Here is a 22,948-nt window from a genome sequence, read left to right on the forward strand (position 1 = left end):
GTCTACATGTAGCTGTTGTAGTTTGGTAATGTTCTGCGGGGTTTATAGTCAAAACCTCGAAAATCAAAATGTCGAAAGTCAAAATATCGAAAAAAAAAGGGTCGGAAAAAAGGTAATTTTTTTTATAGCGTTTTTTATTCGAAATGGGGGGGTTTCCCCCCAACTCCCCTTTTTACATTTTTTTTTTTAATTTTACCTTTTTTTTACATACAAGAGCCAAAAAATAACTATAAATAAAAAAATAAATGATTCGACTTTTTTTTGACGTTTTTTTCCACATTTTTATTTTGAATGCACACCGTTCTGCGGTGCGCAGATGGTCTAGTCTTAAGCATGCTCTTGGTGTGCCGGCAAAATAATGGATTCCTTAAATGAATGCCTTTAGTCCTTGTATTTTTCTTTTGCTTTTCTTGTGAAGCTTATCCATACCTTGGAAACTTGACTAGGGCCCCCTATTTCTCAATGGAAATAGTTTGATTATCTAGGATCACATGACCTCGCATGACTCATGATACCTTCAGGAATCCATCCTTTTGCCAGCACACCAAAAACATGCCAAGGACTAGCCTGTCTGCAGCTATGAGCACCAAGCAACCCACAGTGGCCGCCTGTACACACCTGCAGATCTGGACAAATGCCAGCACTGCTGCCATCATGTAAGATTCATGATCAATATTCCCCTCAAGCTATATACATATCTCAATAGTTCTTTTGCTTTCCTTGTGCAATATATGTGAGAAATACCTTGCAGAGGTCCAGGAACAACTCATACTTTACTATGATGGACTTGTTGACATAATCGTCTGTAAACTGTACCTTCTCCAGCTAATCTTGATAGAGTACCTCAATATAGATATTTGATCCACTACTCGTAAAGGTTTGGTTTTGTGACCAAATGATGCAAAGACATATATTCTCGAACTGTAGAATGTGGAAAGGTGTTTAAATTGAGTGTTGTCACTGGCAGAAGTAGTGAGAATAGTGCACTGGGCAGCCCGTGGAAACTGTGTGCTGGAATTAATACATATAGTCTTAAGGTCTACTAATCATCTAATAAGCCCAGGCTGCCTGCCCTTTGTTTGCTTCACCAGTCTGCACCAACATATTAATCTTCTGTGATGCTGGAAATGTGTTGTAGAGGAACAAGCCCGCCAGTCATTGTCCTACCATTTCTGTGTGTGTGTTTTCTCTATTTTCTGCCACTGAGGTCCAGCCTGGACCACTGGTAGTGCAGCGCTTCAGTTTTATCTTTTGGTGAACAACACCCATGGGGATACCCTTATGTCACCCATGGGTGGGGGGGGGAACACCCTTGCACCCCTTATGTGTTGTTGGGTACCTGTGTTGCCCACAGAACAGGGTATGAGTTGGTGGCAGCTACATGCTGACTTGGCAGTGGCTCAGAGTGGCCTCCATTTTTGGGGTACCCAGGCCTTCCATATTAATCAATGGATGCCTAATAGAAGGCAAGAGGGCCCCTTGGTCTATATATATATATATATATATATATATATATATCTGAGGCTTGTGGAATCTGCTTAGATCACATGCTGTGCATAGGCCGACATCTAGTGGAAACTGCGGAGTATTACAGTTTGTTTTTCGAAAATGGGCGTCGACACAGGGCGTGCCAGTAATACTATGCCTAGTGTGACGTCCACTGTACCCAAGATCCCTCACGCGTCTAGGATCCTCATTGTTTTTTTCCGCAATACTGGTCGGAAGCATTTTGCGGAGTCCCCTGGCCTTAGCCATACTTTTGCTAAAATATTGATTAATTTACATCCTTTCCCCATCCCAACGTCGAACTTCGACACTCGACGCCGGCTTGGAGAAGAAATCGACCGTCGGCTGCTGCACGACGGATTTGGGCCTCGGAAGGCCTCTGGCCTCGGCCCTGCAAGTAGTGAGAGTGGGGGGTTGGACATACTCTACACTCTTGGTATATAGGTACACCTTATACATTTCCTACACTTACCAGCCCGCTGCCTCAAGGTGCGTATGGAGGGTACCCCTTTTCAATTCTGCCCCAAGTGCAATTGCAAATACCCTTGGGTCGAAAGGCATGCCACGTGCAATCTCTGCTTGCCGAGGGACCACCCCGAAGCGAACTGTAGAGCGTGTAGTAGGTTTAAACCTAAGACACTTAAGGACCGTTCGACGAAGCGTTGGGTCCACCACGCCATGCAGGCGGCCATGGCAGCGGAGGGCGCCTTCAGCGATGGCAGCGACGCCGTGCTTTCGGACGGCGAGGGCATTACGGCGTCGAAAGACAGCCGAGCGCAGGTCCCCGACCTCAGAAGGTCGTCCGACAGGGCGGCTATGGGGAAGACCCCCGGCGACACAAGCGCTTCACACACCACTCCCACAAAACACACGAAGTCCAACCGAGACTCGACGACGTCGAGTTCTCGTAAAGAGGCACAAACGGAACGGTCCGAATCGGTGTCCTCTGGGCGTTCTCGATCGAGATCGCCGCATGACTCCAGGCAATCATCCACTCTTGCCAAGAGTGCCTCGCTCCCTAGGCTAACAGAAGTTCGATCGTCGGAGGACGAAGACGACTTCCACCCCCAGGCCACTCTCCAGGAGTCGGAGCCCGCAGACAAGATCAGCGCGGCCCCACGTTCGAAGGACATGGACTCTACCCCCGATCCTCGACGCCAGGCGTCAAAAACCTCCGGAGCCACAAAGGGGCAGGGAAAACACTTTTCCACTCACGGGGAGGGGGGAAAACAGCAGCAGAAGCAGCCACTGCACTCTTCCACACCTGTGAAACACTCCACTCCTCCTAAACAGACAGACAAGACCAGGTCTGCTGATATTTCTAAAACCAGCAAATCTACTCAAGATAAATCTCCTAGACTTTCTGAGAGAGTCATTCCCAGTTCCAAAAAATGGTCGAGTCAAGGATGTCTTCTTTGGCAGACTTTTATGATAAAAATCCAGACCACTTCCTTTCATATAATCCACAAGGGGCTACACCCTCAGGCTCTAATGATCCTATCCCCCCCCCCTGAGTAAGAAGCCCCGGTTTGAGACACCGATGAGGTCTGCAGACCCCTTCGAGGTACAACCATACTCACGGCCATACTCACTGTATCAAGGAGAGACTTCCTTTGGTGAGGACCAAGATTTTGGCATGGTAGAAGAGCAAACCGGGACGGGCTACTATGGGGATGATGACGACCAAGAAGAGGAAGATGAAGACCCTGAAACCTACAGAGTAGATTCCCCGGTAGAGAATGAAGCCCCGGTTACCGACTCCCCTGTCGATAACCAACCCCTCCTGAACGAGGTTCTAGCACGAGCAGCAGAACATTTCCATATTGACACCCACTGTGTCCAGGAAGAGAGGGACTTCGCCGAGGAGTTAGTGGGAGAAAGGAGGCCTGTTGCACAGACCATCCCTATCCTTAAGTCTATTCAGCGAAGAATAGACCCGTCCCTGGTGAACCCGAACCTCACCAGAGCAGTCAATCCCAGAGTTGAAAAACTTTCAGGGCAGCCCAGTCTGACCCTCTCTATATAAGAGGACATCTGAAACCAGACTCCCTGGTTGTCACTAACACTCGTAAGCGGGCGGGAACTCCCTTGTCATCCCCCGAAGCTCCTCCGGACAAGGAGAGCAAAAAACTATATGGTTTCGGCAGGAAAGTAGCCTCAACGTCCGCCTATCGGGCAAGGATTGCAAACTCCACCACCCTGTTGGCCAGCTACAACTGCCATCAGTGGGAAGAAGTCTCGGCACTCATAGCTTCTGCACCAGAACCCTTAAAGGACCAGTTAGCACGAATTTCCGCAGAGGGTAGAGCCGTGTCTGGTTGTATTTTAAAAGCAACTTTTGACGCCGCGGACAACGCAGGCAGATTGATAGCAGAAGGTACTGTTATCAAGAGACATGCGTGGTTACGGCAGTCTGGTTTTAAGGCAGAAACCCAGGCATCATTGTTGGACAAACCGGTGGAAGCCGATCTGTTTGGTAAGGCAGTCGAGGACGCACTGAAGAATGCCAAGGACGAATATGAAACACTCAAGTCCCTTGGCCAGTTAACCAATAAACCCCCTAACCAGAGAGGGAATAGTAATTTTCACCGCCCACGCGGCCAAAATTCCCAGAGAGGATCAAACTATTCCCAGGGGCAGGGTACACAGTGGAACAACAGCCAACAGTCTACCCAGGGTTACGGCAGGGGTAATAAGAGAGGACGTGGTAAAGGCGGAGGCAGCCCCAGTAAAGGAGGCGGCACGCCTCCACCAAAGCAGTGACGCTCAGTTCAGAGTCCCTTCTCACGCAACCCCAGTAGGGGACGCATTTCCAACTTCACCCAGGCTTGGGAAGGGATCACATCAGACAGATGGTGCTGTCAACAGTATCCGCAGGGTACTGTATAGAACTACTGCAGCGTCCCCAGAACCATCCTCCACGACAAAGAGTACACTCTTTAGAACATCAGAAGATTCTTCTCGAGGAGATCGCCAATCTGCTAGCAAAGGACGCGATAGAACTCGGGACACCAGGTAAACAAGGGTATTTATTCAACTTACTTCCTTGTGCCAAAAAAAATTTGACAATGCGCCCAGTATTGGACTTGGCCTGCCAACAAGTATGTCAAGCCCCAAAAGTTTCGAATGACTACGCTACAAGAGGTAATCCCCCTCCTAAAAAAGGGGATTACATGGCAACCTTGGATATGAAAGATGCCTATTTTCAAATTTCCATGTTCCCAGCGCACAGAAGGTACTTGCGCTTCAAGGTGGACAGTCGGCACTACCAGTTCAAGGTACTGCCCTTCGGGATAGCTTCGGCACCAAGGGTATTCACCAAGGTACTGGCGGTGGCGGCTGCACACCTACGCAGGGAGGAAATCCCGGTGTACCCTTATCTGGACGACTGGCTCATAACGGGGGAAACCCCAGTAATTTGCAGAACAAACATTCAAAGGACTATCGACCTCCTCCATGAATTGGGCTTCTCAATCAACGAGAAAAAGTCCAGCCTGGTGCCAAGCACCTCCAAACAGTTCCTAGGAGAAATCCTAGATACTCAAGAGGGGTTGACATTTCCTTCAGAGGAAAGAATTCAGAATATACTACTGCAAATTCCGCAATATCAGTCCGGTCACCAAATAACGGTACGCAAAGCAATGCGTTTGCTGGGCATGATGGCGTCATGTATTTACCTGGTCCCCCACGCGCGCCTGCGCATGCGTCCCATGCAGGAATGGTTGGCGAAACAGTGGTCTCAGGCAAGTGGTCAGTGAGACGATCTAGTGGTCTTTTTGCCAACACTAGTACAAAGCCTTCACTGGTGGACAAGAGAGAATCTTGACAGGGGAAACCCTTTTACGATCCTGAAGTACAGGCAGTAGTCACTACCGATGCATGTCTGACAGGATGGGGAGCTCACCATCTCCACCACACAGCTCAGGGTCTCTGGTCTCCCTCAGTGGCCAAGAACCACATCAACCTGCTAGAGCTTCTTGCAGTATTCCGAGCGCTTCAAGCGTTCGAGCACCACCTACTAAACCTGTGAGTGCAAATCCGGACGGACAGCACGATAGCCATGTTCTACCTGAACAAGCAAGGAGGGACTTGTTCGCCAAATCTGTCCAAGCTTGCCCAGAAAATCTGGATATGGGTACTCAGACGGAACATCTTCCTGTCATCACAACATGTTCCAGGAGAGCTCAATTCCCTAGTGGATGCTCTGAGCAGAGATTCCCTCCCAGAGGAACATGAATGGGTTCTACACAGAGAGGTCGTAGAAGATATCTTCTCTCAGTGGGGTTTCCCCACTATAGACTTATTCGCCACAAGCGAAAACGGACAATGCCCAGGATTTGCATCCAGGTTCCCCCAACCAGACTCCCAGGGGAACGGCCTGTGGATGAACTGGTCAGGGATGTTTGCGTACGCTTTTCCACCAACTCCTCATCAGGAAGGTGGTCAACAAGATGAACGGAGTCGATGACCCTCGTCCTAGTTGCTCCCATGTGGGAAAGACAACCATGGTTCCCACACCTACGCAGGATGGCGGTGTGCGAGCCCATCAAACTTCCGACCTGGTACAACCTACTGTCCCAGCACCAAGGTCAAACAGTGCATCAGCAACCCAACTCAATGAACCTGGCAGCATGGCTCCTGAGGTCATCGAGTTTGGACATCTCAATTTACCACAGAGGTGTATGGACATCCTAAAGAAATCTAGGAAACCAAACACAAGGCACTGTTACTTTGACAAGTGGAAGAGATTCGTTATCTGGTTCCAGAGTAGACAAATCAACCCAGTTGATTACACTCCTTCCACTATTGTTACATACATGCTCCACCTGCTAGATGCAGGATTGGTTTTTAACTCACTGAAAGTACACCTGGCAGCCCTGTCGGCATACACCACTTCCCATAACAAGGTCTCGTGGTGGAAAGTACCAGTAGTTAAAGCCTTCATGGAAGGAGGAAAGAGACTTCACCCTCCTATTTCAAACCCACCACCAGGGTGGGACCTTAATGTGGTGCTATCTAAGCTCATGGGCCCCCCTTTCGAGCCCATGCATAAAAGCAGTCTCAAACACCTGACTTATAAAACTGCCTTCTTAGTAGCTATTACTTCTATAAGAAGGGTTAGTGAAATGCAGGCTCTGTCAGTGCAGGATCCCTTCTTTACTGTTCATAAAGACAAACTGGTTTTACGCACACACCCTAGGTTCTCACCTAAGTTTATATCTTAATTCCACGTAAACCAGTCCATCGAGGTTCCGGCTTTCTTCCAGGACCCTCAAAGCTCTGCTGAGGTGAAACTACACACCCTAGATGTGCGTAGGGCGATCCTCTACTATGTAAATAAAACCAGACCGTTATGGAAAACAGATCAACTGTTTGTCTCCATAGCTACAGGCAGAGAGGGGGATCGCGTCTCTAAAGATGCCATCTCGAAGTGGATTATTAACTGTATCCAGCTGTGTTACTCACTCTCTGAAAGAACTCTGCCTTTCACGCCAAGAGCCCACTCTACTAGAGGCATTGGGGCCACTCTAGCTTTCATCGCAAATGCACCCCTTGACACCATTTGCAAAGCAGCTACTTGGAGCTCTATTCACACTTCTACTCAGCATTACTGCATTGACGCCCATTCCAAGGCAGATACACAAGTGGGACAAGCGGTTCTAAGACACTTATTTGCTCATGACCCTTCTCACATCCCACCTCCTTCAGGTACTGCTCGCTTATCTATGCACAGCATGTGATCTAAGATTCCACAAGCCTCAGAAGGGATACATTATTCACCGTAATCGTATTTCTGATGCTTGTATCTGCTTAGATTCACATGCCACCCACCCTTCCTCCCCTCTGAGAGAAGGCACATGGTTGCTTGTAGTTTTACCTTTCTATCTATCTGCTTGGATTATCTGTACTCGCGCTACTCCTCATGCTACCTCATGTCAGAAAAAATACAATCTGAGGATCCTAGACGCGTGAGGGATCTTGGGTACAGTGGACGTCACACTAGGGATAGTATTACTGGCACGCCCTGTGTCGACGCCCATTTTCGAGTTTCGAAAAACAAACTGTAATACTCCTCAGCTTCCACTAGATGTCGGCCTATGCACAGCATGTGAATCTAAGCAGATACAAGCATCAGAAATACGATTACGGTGAGTAATGTATCATATATATATCTGCCTCCTGTCAGACGGAGCCTTCCCAGGTGTCGTGTGTTGTGGGTATACCGACGGGGTGGGACCTGTGTCAATGGAGTTGGGGAGTCCACTCACATTCTCTGTTGTGGGTGTCTGCTTTCTGTGTGTATGATATAATGAATGAGACAGCGTTGATTGAAACTGACATAAATGTAGTGTGGTGTGCTGAAAGGCTGGGTACTAGCCCCAATCCCCATCCTTTGTTATGGGTGTTTGGGTGGAGTGAATGGCTTGAATTCCTGTGAAAACAAGGGGGGGGGGGGTTCTGGGAGTTTCTCTACTACAGGCCTATATCTCGGGTTAGAGTCTCAAGCAGAGTCTTTCCCCATCCTTTCACAGAAGAGAAATGTCCCTACATATCAGTCTTTGTCCTACCCTGGGGCAGTCCAGCACCAAAATGCCTGGAGATTCTCCTCTGAACAAGAGTACCAACAGCAACCCCAGACACGTGTTACGGCCTGGTTGGCCCTCATCAGTGAGGTGGAGCTGTGCAGTATTTTTTATAAACCAAGCCTGTCATATTTTGACTAATGTTAAACTTGGAATTAATGGCTAACAATACAAGCATTACTTCATACGTGTTAGTGAAAAGAGTATCAATGCATACATATCGTTGTCTCTACGGGGCCGGTTTATTGTCCCATGAGTGTGCACCATGCGCTCAGGTCAAACCCTAAGGCAGGAACCATAACATTTAGATTTACAGCACTTCAGAATTTGAAAATTCTCAATGTTGCTGAGCAAAATCAACCAGCATGTATATGTGATGTCATCAATGATGCCATCTTTGTCCTGGGTGTTAGTCTTAGCAGTGCATGGTGGCGGCGTGAGTTATGGTTCACTAATTGCATCACTAATTAACAAATGACAACAATGATTATTTAACTGATGGCATCAGACGATCTTTCTGGGCACTTGCACATATGTAAACCACTTTTACGTTTCTACATATGTGATTTTTTTTTTTTTTGCATTTTAGATTAGTTAATAACAATGAGTACAGTGTGAGAAAGTCAGCAGCTACAAATACATCCCATCACTACTTGTAAAGCATTCATTTGTAGTAGTTTGGTAAAAGATTATATCCGAATTATAAGTATGAAGGAGTTGAGAGTTAGAGGAGACCCACTGCCCCCAGGAGTTGTATTCCACCACCCAGGGCTAGATTAAATGGAGTAGGGGAGTAACATGGCAATGGAGGACAAACTGAGTCCCACAGCAGCGGCAGAAGTAGGGCACAGCAGTGTCATTGAGAGAAGCATAGAGACAGCACCGGCTTTCCTAGGACCGGGTCTGCAATTTAAGAACCATCCATAAACCGGAAGAAAACTGTGTCCATGTGCAGGAGTTCTACTCGGCTGATGTTTCCAGGGATGTCCTGGTATATTTTTTTTTTCATTTTTATTGTTTACTTGTTAGGCGCTTATACAATAAGAACATCTTTTAAAGCACCCACAGGGCAAGGGAGGGAGCAGGAGTGGGACATGCATTATTGTATTTGCAGCGTCTTACCCAGAGAGAGCTCTTCATGTGGGCCTCATAGCAGCTTGACCTTTAGAGTGCAATACTTTCAAGGACGGATAGTAACACGGTTTTAAAAAGAGTAATGCAGATGTGTTTTTCTTAGTGTGTTATGAGTTATTTAAAACTATGAAAACACATGGCATCCAGGACTGTGGGCTGTCTCCCATCTGTGCAATAACCGGGACCGACCCTGCGTAGCTTCAAAGGGAGGAAGGGGCTGGCCCCCTCGGGCCATGTTGCTCTAATTCGTTTTGTCACTTGTGCTCATTTATTGGGTAACATGTCCCGAGGGGGGCAGCCCCTTCCTCGCTTTGAAGCTAACCAGGGTCTGTCCTGGTTAGGCATCCGGGGCTCCTATCCATACAGTATTGTCACTGGCCATGGTCATGACTTTTTTTTTTCTTTTTTTATACACCCCAAAGTTACTTTAGCTGGGGCGCCATTTTAAAAAAAAATCACCTTTTTCCCCATAACATGGCTATGAACTACAAATACCCTTTGTTATTATTTTGTAGCCCTTATACCTGCAGTGATCAGGAAAAGTGGAGAAAATGTCTTCTCTTCCCCTCCCAGACCCTCAAGAAGTGCCCCCCACATCAGTGCCTAGTCACCCCACTCCCGTGATAGCCGCCTCCACTTATTCCCCCCCCCCCCTTAGCACAGTTTTCCTATGAAATGTTGGCTATTTGCAGCTATTCTGTCTGATAGCCGAGGTTAAAGAAACGTTTTGTGTTGCAAACACTGTCCAACTCCCAAATTGAACTTGGTGTCCTAGTACCTCACCCCCACACCTCCTACCCTTACGGTATTTCCCACATTTTTCACCTGGAAATAGTATTTTCCTGCTTTTTTTTTTGTTTTTAGCTAACCGAGGTCATGGCCACGGCTATCGCTTGCATCAAGTGAAAAAAAAAAAGATTCCGACTGTTTTATTTATGAACACCTGGTTTTTTGGTGACGTATACCTATTTTGGAGAAGGGCCCCCCCCCTTCATCAAATATTTCTAAAACTACTGGACGGAATAACCACAAACCACAAAGGCAAAGCTTCATGCCACAGGTTTGTTTTGCACCTGGTACAAATTCATCCAGCGGTTTGGGCTGTGTTGTCCGGCAAAAATGTTCAATTTTATTTTTTTGTCTATGGGACAATGAATGGGAACTATGCCGCAACTTCGTTTTTGTGTGTTTTTTTAATAACGTTCTTATTTTTAAACTAATCCTTTCAAAAATGTGCAGTCTGGGGAGGCACGGGCATACAGTTATATACAGAATTTTGACAAAATCTGTCGCACAAGTTAGTTATTAGCAATTTAATTGGAGCCTGACTCACCTTTTGGGCGGCCCTATAATATATATTAGAGTCGAATATATCTTTAACCTCAAAACAGATATAGGGTTTGATTACATGCACATCATTCATGCAGCCATCCTGGGACCATGGAGTAGTGTGGATGACTGAGGCAGGACCCTTCATGTCCATTGTTTGCTGTTTTTTTTATCTATAATATTTTTGTTTGCCATTGTTAATTTGTTTGGCGTATTCTTTTTAAAAGCTTTTATTTGCTTAATTTTAGGGAGGTAAGTGGCTGGTACGCTGCCTATCCGTAGGCACGATATATTTGACCAGAAAGATCCCTTAATAGATCCGGACAATATAGACTTATTCATAGCCATTGGCTAGTGATAATGTACTCTAGTCAAGTAAGAAATGGTGTGCTGAGTGTATATGTAGGATTGAGGTTGCACACAGCTTTTTATGCCTGGCTAGTAGCTTGCAACCTGGGGTTTAAAAAAGAAAGATAAAAATGTTTTAAGCCTTGCTTTAATTAGACTAAGAAAGTAATTTGGCGTGTGAGTTTTTGTGGTCTTGACCACTTCCTCAGGCAGTGATGAAATGTAGCATTTGAAAATCCTAGTTTAACTAGCCTGTTCTTGTAGTCCTGATTTCTATGTACCTGACTTGTGGCTTGTTCAGGGTTGCTTGAATTACAGATGTTCAACTCCCCCGGGCTCCTGCATTCTTCCATTCTTGAATGGTACACTGTGAGTGGGGAGAGGCCAGTGGAACTAAAGCGAAGGGAGAGCAAAGAAACGCAGCCCATCCTGTTGGAATGCTCCCAGGAAGGCATGAGGGGATGGAATAGTGCCTGCAATTGTAGGTGCAGTCTTGATGAAGCTTGATATGTCGGGCAAGTCCCTTTGCAAGATCTGTGGTGGTGCATCATCCACACACCAAGCTTATGCCTCTAGAAGGGCAGTACCTAGGAGCGACAAGGAGGTACGTTTGTATCAAATACCATATCAGCCTTGTGTTTCTTCACATTCAGCAGGAAAGGGTGGGGACAGGCCTCAGGGACACTTATGGGGTTGGGGCTTTTGAGGACTGATTGAGTTGGGCTTCAGCGAGTCTGACAATGAGCCATTACCTTGGAGAGGTTGGTGGGGGCGGGTTCAGTGACGGGCTTTGGAAACATTGATGGAAAGTGCCTTCTCTGAATATTGTGCCACCCCTCCAACCCCACGCTCCAAGTGGAAAGAGTGATTCATGAAACCATGATGTCTGTTCAAGCCCCCTGCCCGTGGATTGAAAATGTGCATCTAGTGGTATGGAGTTGCTTATACATAGTTTCGTGGTTGAATTTGTAAGTGTGTACATTGCGTGTTTGTACCTTAACATTGTTATTCCAGTTCTTTCTGCATTTAACTTTTAGTAAGATTTAATCTTCCGTCTTGATTCACAATATTTAACTGAAAAGTACTACTATGGCTCCTGTCCTAGAGGTTTTGCTCCATGTCTCTCGACAGTATGTGTGCCTCAGTACGCGTACAACTCCATCTGTGAATGTACAATCGAGAGATGTTGTGTAGTGCACATGGAAGTGAATGGCCTGTATGCATGTTTACATCAACCATCATCTAATTAAATGGAAGACATTTCAATTTGGATGAGTTTATGATCAAGTTCACATGTTCCTGTCCGATTCCAGGATTTTGGGTGCCCGAACGTAGTGCTTGATTTCTCTTTTGGACATTAACTACCTCATGCTATGATTAGTTGAAGGGTCTGGTTTCTGTGAACTATTATGTATTTCTTTTGGCATAACCACTGTCTGCCAGTCTCTCTGCCACCAGAAACTCCAAGTTCATTTATGCATTAAGCCAGAAGACCTGCATTGGAAAAGGCAGCACAATGACTGTCCTGTTGTGCTGTGAAGCCTTGCGAGTGGCCTGCTGATTGTACACAGGTTGTGTCCTGCATGGCCTGGAGTTAGAAAACGGAAACACTTTATTTGCTAGTATTTTGAATCTGCCAAAGATTTTATCTTTGTGTTCTTTGGACGAGAGCATTTTTGACGCTACTGGGTGTGTGCCAAATTATGTGACCTGTGAACAGATGATTATAACCATAAGCCGTTTATCAGAATCAGTAGAGCATAATTGCCTCTTGGCGAAAGTGATTTGCATTTATCAGAAAACAAATGACTGCCACCATATGGAGCGCTAACACTCCTACAAAAAATGTTTCAGGGGACTTCTAAAATGGAAGAGGATGCACGGAAGCTGGAACTAGTAGAGCCGCTACCGAAGAATGTCCAAAAATCCTCAATCGAAGATGAGAAAATAACGCCACAAGGTGAGAAAGTCTTATTGAAAATCCTTTATACATTCATTTTTTTCTATGGAATGTGCTGCATTTACATGAGTAAACCTATCAAACTGCAAGCCACTAGCCATACATAGTCTGTTTCCTGCTCTTCTCTCCAGATCCCACCATTTCTTACCTGCCAGGGGCTAGTGTCGAGTGCCATTGTCATTTAATATCCTGATAAACCGGCTGATGCCCTAGCCTGTATCTTTTTCCAGATCTTGTCCCTAAACTCCCTGGTAATGCACCCAAATTGCTGGTCTCCATAACCTCCCTAGACCCTACCCTTTCTTACATAATCATTCAGTCTCTGCTCTGTTCCCTAAGAATAATTGAAAATATGTACGCAACTCCAGCAAAAGCCATCTGATAATCCTCTGTGTCCTAGCCACTGATTTGCCCGCTATTTGCTACTGAACAACTCTATCCAGTTGTTTAATTTTTAGTTAATATGAATCTTCAACCATCTCATCAATTGTAATTTCAAGACCTATAAAATTACAGAAAGAAATGCAGTAGAAGATGCTTATAAATGGAAAAAATTTACTTAAAGGTGAAGAGTAACAAATCATCCTGATTTGAGCACGATCTTTGCCTATTTCCGGAATTGGACACAGTGGTAGAAGTGGTGAGGTACAGGGAGTGAAACAAGGGTCAAAGCTGAAATTTAGGGGAGAAATGTAGTTCTGAAATTCAACCCTCCCTCCAGGGTCAAGACATTCCTCAATGGATCTTCACCAAATTAAGCAACGCACACGAGTGGGGCCAGCTGCCAACTTCTCATCCAGGTTTTATGCACATTTCTCCAGTGTTTTATTTATTTCTTTTTTTTTTTTTTTTTGCTGTATAGGGGACAAAAGTTGTGGGACACCCTCCCCATACCTTTCTCCCTTTTATAGCTTTACACTGCACTCCCTAACTGGGGAATCTTCACAGAAGTACTAAACATATGGAAAAGCGGTATTATTGGGGTTAAAATTACATAGTTTGTTTATAAAGCACCCGTATCCCATTACTGTGGCCTCAACACGTTTGTGGTGGGAATGCCCTCTGGGGACCGAAGTGCAAGGGATGGGAACATTGTCAGAAGGATTAGAATGCGTGTTTGTCCAAGATGAAGCATTGGATGCGCTGGCTTAGCTGCAGTAAGCTACACATGTCGGGCATATGGATTGGTGCTGTGGTGGTCAGGAGAGGTGCAAGAGACTCGTTAGGTGTCCAGCTAGACTGAATTTTTGCCATAGGTCACTGCTGCATTCTGATGGTAGAGGTGTTGTGCTTTGGTCTGGTGTATGGAGGAAAGTCATGTGTCCTGCTAGACGGAACCTTTTTCTCGTGGGTCGTCACTGCATTCTAATGCATGCAGGTGGGTAGCCATGCTTGTGGCACATCTTCACCAAAGTGGTGCGTGAATACATCCCTTGAGGCTCAGATGGAGCTTTGTCGTTGACCTAGCTGTGTGATCAGGTTGTCTGTATAATAGACTGACTACCCTCAAAGTCTTCTAATCGCAATAGACTGGCTACCTTCGGAAATCTTCCAAGTGCAAAATGAAGGCTACCCACCTATATCATACATATGAAATTCATTAGCTATCCTCACAAATCTTCCAAGCGCAATAGACAGGCTAACCTTGTGAATCTTCTAGGTGCGATGCCAAGACCAAGTGAAATAGACCGGCTATCCTAATACATCTATTAAGAGCACAAGACAGGCTGTCCTATCTTCACGTGCCATAGGCAGGCTACCCTAGCACTCTTCCAAGCATAAAAGACTGGCAATCCCTATACATCTTCTATTGTAATAGATCGTCTCTCCATTTAAGTGCAATACATTACCCACACCTAAAATTCACCAGAGTGAAAACACTGCCTGCCCGCAAAGTTCCTTCCCGTGTGAGACCCTGGCCACCTGCACGATTCCTTTGAGAGCGCAATACCCTTTGCCGTTCTAGTGTCACATCATAGCTAAACCTCACAGTAGTTCCAAGTTCCATACACCGCCTACCCTCTGGATCATTCGGAGTTGAACAGTGTAGGGCAACATCAGGTTGGGCGCAGTTAATTGTAATGAATAGTGAAAGGGTTGTACCAGAGCATAGTAAATTGGTGTGCTCCCCGCCCATACCACCTTACTTGGGGGTGTAGCTGTAGTTTATCTGAGGTCAACGGAGGCAAACTGGGAGTGGGAGCTGCCCCTTTGGCTCTTGCCCTTAGCTGGCTGCCCAGGCAAGGCTGTGTGTTCTCTCAGATAGCCCTTTAAGATGAGTAGCAATACCCTTGAGGTGGATGGGGATGCAGATTTTATTCATACATCAATAATCAAGACAACTCTAATAGTTTGGTAAAGTGAGTCTGTTTTATTAACCAGTCTATAAAATAGGGAGCACAACGAACATCAGCAATTGCTCTATCTTCTCACTCTCAATACTTCATAAAAAAACTGTGCTCTTCTACCCAAAATTAGTCCTCACGGATGTTTTGACCTGCGTCATTACCAAAGTCATCCTACGTGGCAAACTACAAAAACCTAACGGAGGGTGTGATTGGGTCTATGTGCATGTCCAAGTAAGAGTTCTATGTCTGTATAGAACAGTGGAGGAAGGTGGTAGGATAATTAACATCAGGTGGGGCAACCAAGCCCTTCCCTCAAAATGGGCACTATGAATGTCACTAAATGTGCGACGTCCCATTGGCTACACAAACTGTAGGAACCTTAATTACGTGGTCTTCTACAATTGGTTGGCTTCTAACCCCGTCAGTACTTTTCCACCTATGTCTAGCAGCACGCAGGCTTAACAACCAGGGGCGTATGAGCTTGTCTAGCACTAGCTTCCTATCAATTATTGTAGCAATCCATCACCTCAATGGTTCAGTGTCCATTAGTACTTTGAAGATTGGCCTTGAGCTTGTACTGTGCTCCAAGAATTTCAGGGAGTGTGGGCACCAGCTGGCCCGCATGCGTAGGTGTGACCTCCTCGACCGTCCAACTTCCTTCTACCATGTAACTGGACAGCATGAAATGGAGCTTTTCGTGCATTTGATTTTATTCTCCAATAGTCCTCTGACGTCTTGTTTTTGTTTGACCTTTCTGAATAGAAGCCGCTGTTCTTTCATACTCATTTTATCCAATGACAACCTATTCCAGTTTGATAAGATCTTGGCTCAGTCAACTCCTTAGCTGAGCTTTTATTCTGTTTAATTCAATTGCTTTTCTTAACTGCAACACTGAAATGAGGCCTTCTTGCTTTGTTCAGTACTGCTTTATAACATAGTGGATTCATCCATCCTTTACTGATCCATATGGATCTATATATGTATTTCTGATGTTTGTTAATTTGCTTAGAATCACATGCTGTGCATAGTCCGACTTCCAGTGGTCACGGAGTATTGCATCTTGTTTTTCGAAAGTCAAAAAGGAGACGTTGACATAGGCGTGTCTGTAATACTATCCCTATAGTGACGTGTAGTGTACCCAAAATCCCTCATGCATCGAGGTCCCTCAGATTGTTTTTTTCCGCCCAGAATACTGGTCGCCTTATGCGCAGCTCGTAAGAGACATTGCCATTGCCATTACCATTTATTCGACCCTTGGTCGTTTTTGTCAGTTATCGTTAATTCAAACGCCTCCAGCCCTCTTTCGACGGCTAAGCAACTTCCCTGCCGAGTCAAGATCTTCGGCGGGGGTTTCGACAGAGGCAATCCTATCGGCACTGCCGAACACGTGGCCCGGCCTTGCCGGCCTACACAGTAGAGAGAGTGGGGGTTGTTGTGGACATTTGTTATCTTCTAGAATGCCTTTCTCTCCCCCCTCCCTTTCCTTTGGGGTCGTAATCACTTATTATTATTATATCCTCAGCTATGGAGAGGACTCCTTTTAGATTTTGCCCTCGTAACTACAAATTCACGTGGAAGGATGAGCATACCGCTCGACCACAACTCGTCCGGCTGTGCGGCCTGTAAACTCCTTCGTCCAGAAACTTTGAAGGACCGCAGGGTCAGAGGTGGGCAGCCTACGCTATGTCGAAGGCTGGTTCCTCACCCGCCTCTGCCGAATGTGACGAGGGGGATAGTGATAACGCTACCTCCGTATGGGAGGTTGTCGACCTCTCTAAGGAGTGTTCCTGCTCCTCTGCGTCTGTCCCCGGTCCCGAAAAGTTCGGCTCACGCCCTACATATGGGGATGTACACCCCGGCGATGCCGACGCACATGAAAAAGTGAAAACTAAACACACAACCCACGGCCCTTCCTCGACTAAGTCGAAGAAGGCACCAGCGCCAACGGAGACGCTGAATCTACCGGCAGCCTCCGCCGACTGTAAGGGTCGCCAGGCCTCCCCGCAACCGCATGCGCGACTACCGACTGGGCCGTCCGTAACTAAGGGCGCTACCACCAAAACGTCGGATGAAACGCCTCGTAAGAGAGCGACCGTCGGCGAAAAGGTTCCGGCACCACCGAAAACCGTTCACGACCAGTCTTCGACGGACAAACTAGTCGTCAAAAGCTTGGCTAGAATAGTCTCTACTAACGCTCATAGATGGATGGCAAAAGAGCCGCCGACACCCGCTCACAAGCCCAGAGAGACGCCGAAACCTACGGAAGGTATGCCGGAACCTTCCCCCGTCGAAGGGAAGACCTAAAGATACATCCCCACTGTCGGGCCCACGAGAAGGCTTCTCAGAGGGCGACGGGAGGTATATCCTCCACGCTACCAGAGAGATCTTGATGCCTAGAGGTGGAGGAGCACACCTTTCCGCCACTAGACCGTTCAGGGTTATCCCAGTGGACTATGGAAAGATTTTACTCGTGTATGGACAAACTAGATTTAGGTTTATGTCCACCCCTGAACACGTTACACCCAAAAGGCCAAGAGATGCTCCATGAAGACCCTAGGGCCAAATATTCAAGACTCTTTGACCCACTTGAAGAGGAAATTGATACATATGACCTCACTGAAGAGGACCCACATTTTCACGAAGATGAGGAGTTCCTAAATGCTGAGGATCTACAAGACCCTGTAGGGGACTTTGAAGAAGACCCAGACATAGGTGGATTACAGCCCTGGCAGTCTCCAGGGGCGTCAACAGACCCTGACGTTTTAGATCTGTCCTCTCCTCTGACCACACCGGTCAGAAACCCGTCACCTGTGGATGACCAACCCACTTTCAATGCATTGCTGCGCAAGGCGGCAGCACATTTTGAAATTCACACAGGGGAAATTACTCCAGAAGTGGATTTTGTGGAGAAAATAATTAAGGATAAACCACCTACTAGCTAGGCCATCCCCCTTTTTGCCTCAGTCAAGAGACTCCTTGTTCCATCTTTATCCACACCTGCATTGGTTAGAGGTGTCAACCCAAGAATTGAGAAGCTCTTTAGCCCCCTCACCGTCGGATCCCTTATATATTAGGGGTCACTCCATACATGATTCCCTGGTAGTAACCACCACGAGAAAAAGCAGGGGTTCCGCTATCTACTAGCGAAGCAGCCCCAGACAAGGAGGGGAAGAAGCTTTATGCCTTGGGAAAGAGGATTACATCCTCGGCAGCTTTCTCCACGCGGATTGCCAACCACAATACTTTGTTAGCAAGCTACGCTGATGCCCAATGGGGAATGTTGCATGAAGGCCTAAAAGAATCTCCTGAGCCCTTACGAACCCGTTTGTTAGTCATTGTGACAGAATGTACTCTGGTAAACCAAATCATCATTAAGAACACGCTAGATGCTGCGGAGACGGCTGGCCGGTCACTAGTGCAGGGAGTACTTCTTAAGCATCATGTTTGGCTCAGACTCGGGTTTCAAGCCAGAAACCCAGGCGTCCCTCCTCAACAAACCCATTGAAGACTCAAACTTGTTTGGTAAGGCGGTTGATGACACACTGGAGACAGCTAAGAAGGAATTTTAAACTCTAAAGACTCTGGACCAAATCACAAGACCTCCTAATAAGTGAGGTTACGGCAACAGGTGCTTTTTTTCGTGGCCAACGACAAAACCAACACCAACAACACTCCTCAGCAGGCAACTGGTCCTCCACTCAGGGAACCAGTGGTCAATATATGCTCAGAGGACAACGTCGTGGCAAGGGAAGAGGTCGGGGCCCCACTCCCAGAGGTTCCCCGGCTGCCAACACCAAATGACCCGAAAGTTCGGGTCCCCTCCCATGCATCTCCGGTCGGGGGCTGGTAAACCTCATTCCTACAAGCATGGGAGGGAATTACCAAAGACCGCTGGGTACTGTCAATAGCCCACGGTTACTGCATCGAATTCAGTCGGTCCCCTACATTCAGACCCCCAGGGGAAGACGCATATCATCAGAACACCTCTCCATCCTTCTTCAGGAAGTCGAACTGCTTCTGGAAAAAGGAGCAATAGAGGTCATGCCTCTATCACAGGTAAAAGAGGGTATTTATTCAGTGTACTTCCTTGTACCCAAAAAGGATTTAACCATGCCCTTGTATTAGATCTTCGCCCAGCGAACAAATTCGTTAAACCTCAAAAATTTCATATGGTCACTTTGCAGGAGGTAATTCCCCTACTCACACAGGGGGATTACATGGCAACACTGGACATGAAAGATGCATACTTTCATGTTGGAATGTTGCCAGCGCACAGAAAATACCTCCGGTTCACGATAGAAGGCAAACCATATCAGTTCAAGTGCTACCCTTCAGCATAGCTTCAGCGCCAAGGGTATTCACAAAGGTACTGGCAGTGGCAGCGGCACACCTGCGCAGGTTGTCCATTCCAGTCTACCCTTACCTCAACGACTGGCTCATAACAGGGGATTCTTACGAAACCTGCTTCTCAAATGCCCAAAAGACTGTAGACCTTTTGTTCCACCTGGGCTTCTCTATCAACGAGAAGAAGTCCAGTCTAGACCCCAGCCAAGTCCAGTAATTAATTCCTAGGGGCTCTAATTTCGAACAAAGGACGGCCTCGTCTTCCCCTCCAACGAGAGGGTCCAAAACATACAGTTTCAGATCCCTCAATGTACACCCGGTCGGGAGGGGACGGTACGCAAGGCCATGCGGTTGCTAGGAATGATGGTGTCCTGTATTTATTTGGTACCTCACGCACGCCTGAGCATGCGCCCAATGCAAGAGTGGCTCAACAGCCAGTGGTGTCAGGCCAGCGGACAATGGGACGATCTAGTGGTGGTCTTGCAGGCCTTGGTTCTCTCGCTGCGATGGTGGTCGAAAGAAAACATTGTGTTGGGGAAACCTTTCGCAACCCCCGCAGTGGAAGCCACTCTAACCACAGACGCACCCTTCTCAGGATGGGGGGGGGCTCACGTATCCCATCAGACTGCACACAGAGTTTGGACTCCGACTACACTACGTCGCAACATAAGGTGTCATGGTGGAAAGTTCCAGTTATTAAAGCCTCCATGAAGGGAGTGAAAAGGATTCACCCTCCTATATCTAACCCAGCTCCCGGATGGGACCTGGATGTTGTACTAACCAGGCTATTGGGCTCCCCCTTCGAACCCATGCATAAAGCAACCCTTAATCTCACTTTTAAAACTGCTTTCTTAATAGCCATCACCTCCATTAGGAGAGTGAGTGAACTACAAGCGCTCTCTATACTAGATCCCTTGGTTCACAAAGAAAGATAAGGTGGTTCTACGCACACACCGTAGGTTTGCATCGAAGTTAATTTCAAAATTCCATGTCGGTCTATAGAACTACCAACGTTCCTTCAAAACCCATCTAACGTGGGTGAAAAAAGCCTGCACACACTTGATATGCGCAGAGCGGTCATGTTTTAAATGTAAATAACTAGACCACTGAGAAAGACTAATCAGTTCTTTGTCTCAGTGGCGGCAGGAAGAGAAGGAGACGCAGTTTCCAAATCCACTATATCTAGATGGATTGTCCAATGCATCAATCTGTTTCTCTCTTGCTAAGAGAGAACTGCCCTTCAAGCCGAGGGTACATTCTACTCGAGGCACTGGGGCATCCATAGCATTCATTGCAAATGTGCCCCTTGAGTCCATTTGCAAGGCGGCAACCTGGAGTTCTGTACACACCTTTACAAAACTCTATTGTCTAGATGCCCATTATAGATCTGATTCCCAGTTGGGACAAGCAGTACTACGACATCTTTTCTCTACTGTTCCTTCTCACAACCCACCTCCAACTCCGGGTACTACTTGCTAGTCTATGCACAGCATGTGATTCTAAGCAGATTAACAACATCAGAAGACCTGCATTACTTACCGTAAAAGCATTTCTGATGGTTGTATCTGCTTAAATTCACCTGCGCCCACCCTTCCTCCCCGCTCGGATGGAAGGAACATAGACGTCTTATTACTTTCTTTCTTTTGGGTACTCTCTCACGTAGTGATAAGGCTCCCTCATGGCAGAAAAAATACAAACCGAGGGACCTCGACGCGTGAGGGATTTTGGGTACACATGCCTCTATAGGGATAGTATTACAGACATGCCTATGTCGACATCCCCTTTTCGACTTTCGAAAAACAAGATGCAATACTCCGCAGTGACCACTGGATGTCGGACTATGCACAGCATGTGAATCTAAACGGATACAACCATCAGACATGCTTTTACAGTAAGTAATGCATGTCATCTCATGTGGCTAGCTTCATGATTATTTTTCTGCTTGCGTATCTGTAGCATCTGTACACGTTTAAATTGAGTATCTTCTTCGGGTCTGTGGCATAAGCTTCTTCACCTTGATCCCAAGATGTCACTTATCCTTAGCTTCATCTCTATATTTTATAGATTGTCTGCATTCTCTGATCTGTGTATCTCTTATATGGGTGTCAATTCGGTTTTGTATGACGTCGCCATTCGCCTTCATCCGTCATCTTCTTTGCTTCTTCAGGGATTTTATTCAAATGGCCATCATATTGTCTGGTATGTAGGTATGGTTTCCTCAATGGGTATCTTGCCTCCCAGATTCTCTTAGGTATGGTTATCCTTATAAGCACTGCACAGAGCCCACGCTCTGCTCTTTGCTGGTTCAACTGTTCTGTATACGTCACATACTTCGGTTCCCATTTTTCAGGTACTGGAAGTGGGGCAGTTGGAGTGGGGGTACTTGGCTCCGCCTCTACAGCTGCGTGGGGGCCCTCTGTAAAGAGGGATATTGCCTTGTTTGGGAAGCCGAGCGGTGTGTGGGTTAGGATGGAAGGGCAGCACTCTGGGGCGAGGGTTAGGAAATAAGGTGGCAGCGGAGGGAAAACACACTAGAAAAAGAAGGCTGTGGGAAAATAAGTATTTTGAAACTTAGGAGAAAGTAAATCAACGCAGGCTAAATAATGAATGAGACTAAAATACGCACGGGAAGTACAAGAGCGGGAAAAGTGGAATGTGAGTGCGGTTGTAGTCGCAATGCCAAGCACTGAGGTATAGGAGATGCAGGACCCGCTGTTACAGGCCTGCAATCTGGGTTGGGTTTGCTTCCTTGTGCAGGCGTCGAGGTAAGAGGACAGGTAAGTGGGTTGGGATGGAAGGGCACTATGGGACGAGGGCAGGAAATAAGGCTGGCGGTGGAGGGAAAAATTTAAGAAAATGAAGGCTCTGGAAAATAAGCAATAAGTGGGAAAAGTGGTAAGTCGGTGGAGGGTGTTTAGGGGGGGGGGCAGGCAGGAGTAATACTTGCCACCTGAGGGCAACGTCGTGCTGAACAAGAAACAAATCGAAGGTACAATCTGATGGAAAAAAAATCAATTTTACCTGAAATTATCAGATCACTGTCAATAGAAAGCATACCGATACACTACAACCTAATTAATGTCAAAATACACAAACTACTAAGCGTTGGAGGAAAACTGATAATATTCCTTGCTGAAACCTGGCTAACTCAAATATTCAAGGTAATTGCACACGATTCCCTACCCAACAAAATTTCACATTGCAACGAGCCAGCCGAGAAGGAAGAAGAGGTCTTGCTGTTGCATACCACGACCAGCTAAGGAGAACACCACCACTAAACATCCCAAACTGCAAATCACTCCTCTTCCACCAACCAACCTATCATTCCTACTTATCATACCACTGACATATACATCCATACTTTCAGACCCTTGGGACGCCATCACCAACATCAC

At 46.6% G+C, this 22,948-nt stretch overlaps 1 protein-coding gene across 8 annotated transcripts in view; it reads left to right on the top strand.

Moving 5' to 3' along the window:
• LOC138468332 (uncharacterized) overlaps positions 1-22,948 on the top strand; it is a 144,758-nt gene that overhangs the window by 65,390 nt on the left and 56,420 nt on the right. For all 8 annotated transcript variants that reach the window (XM_069608846.1, XM_069608848.1, XM_069608849.1 and 5 more), the window contains one exon: positions 12,756-12,861. In XM_069608846.1, the coding sequence (XP_069464947.1) occupies positions 12,768-12,861 (94 nt within the window). In that variant the 5' untranslated portion in view covers positions 12,756-12,767. The remainder of the gene's footprint in view (positions 1-12,755; positions 12,862-22,948) is intronic.

The sequence above is a fragment of the Ambystoma mexicanum genome, chromosome 4q (assembly GCF_040938575.1).
Source record: "Ambystoma mexicanum isolate Mex_15411 chromosome 4q, UKY_AmexF1_1, whole genome shotgun sequence".
In the NCBI taxonomy this organism is placed as follows: domain Eukaryota; kingdom Metazoa; phylum Chordata; class Amphibia; order Caudata; family Ambystomatidae; genus Ambystoma; species Ambystoma mexicanum.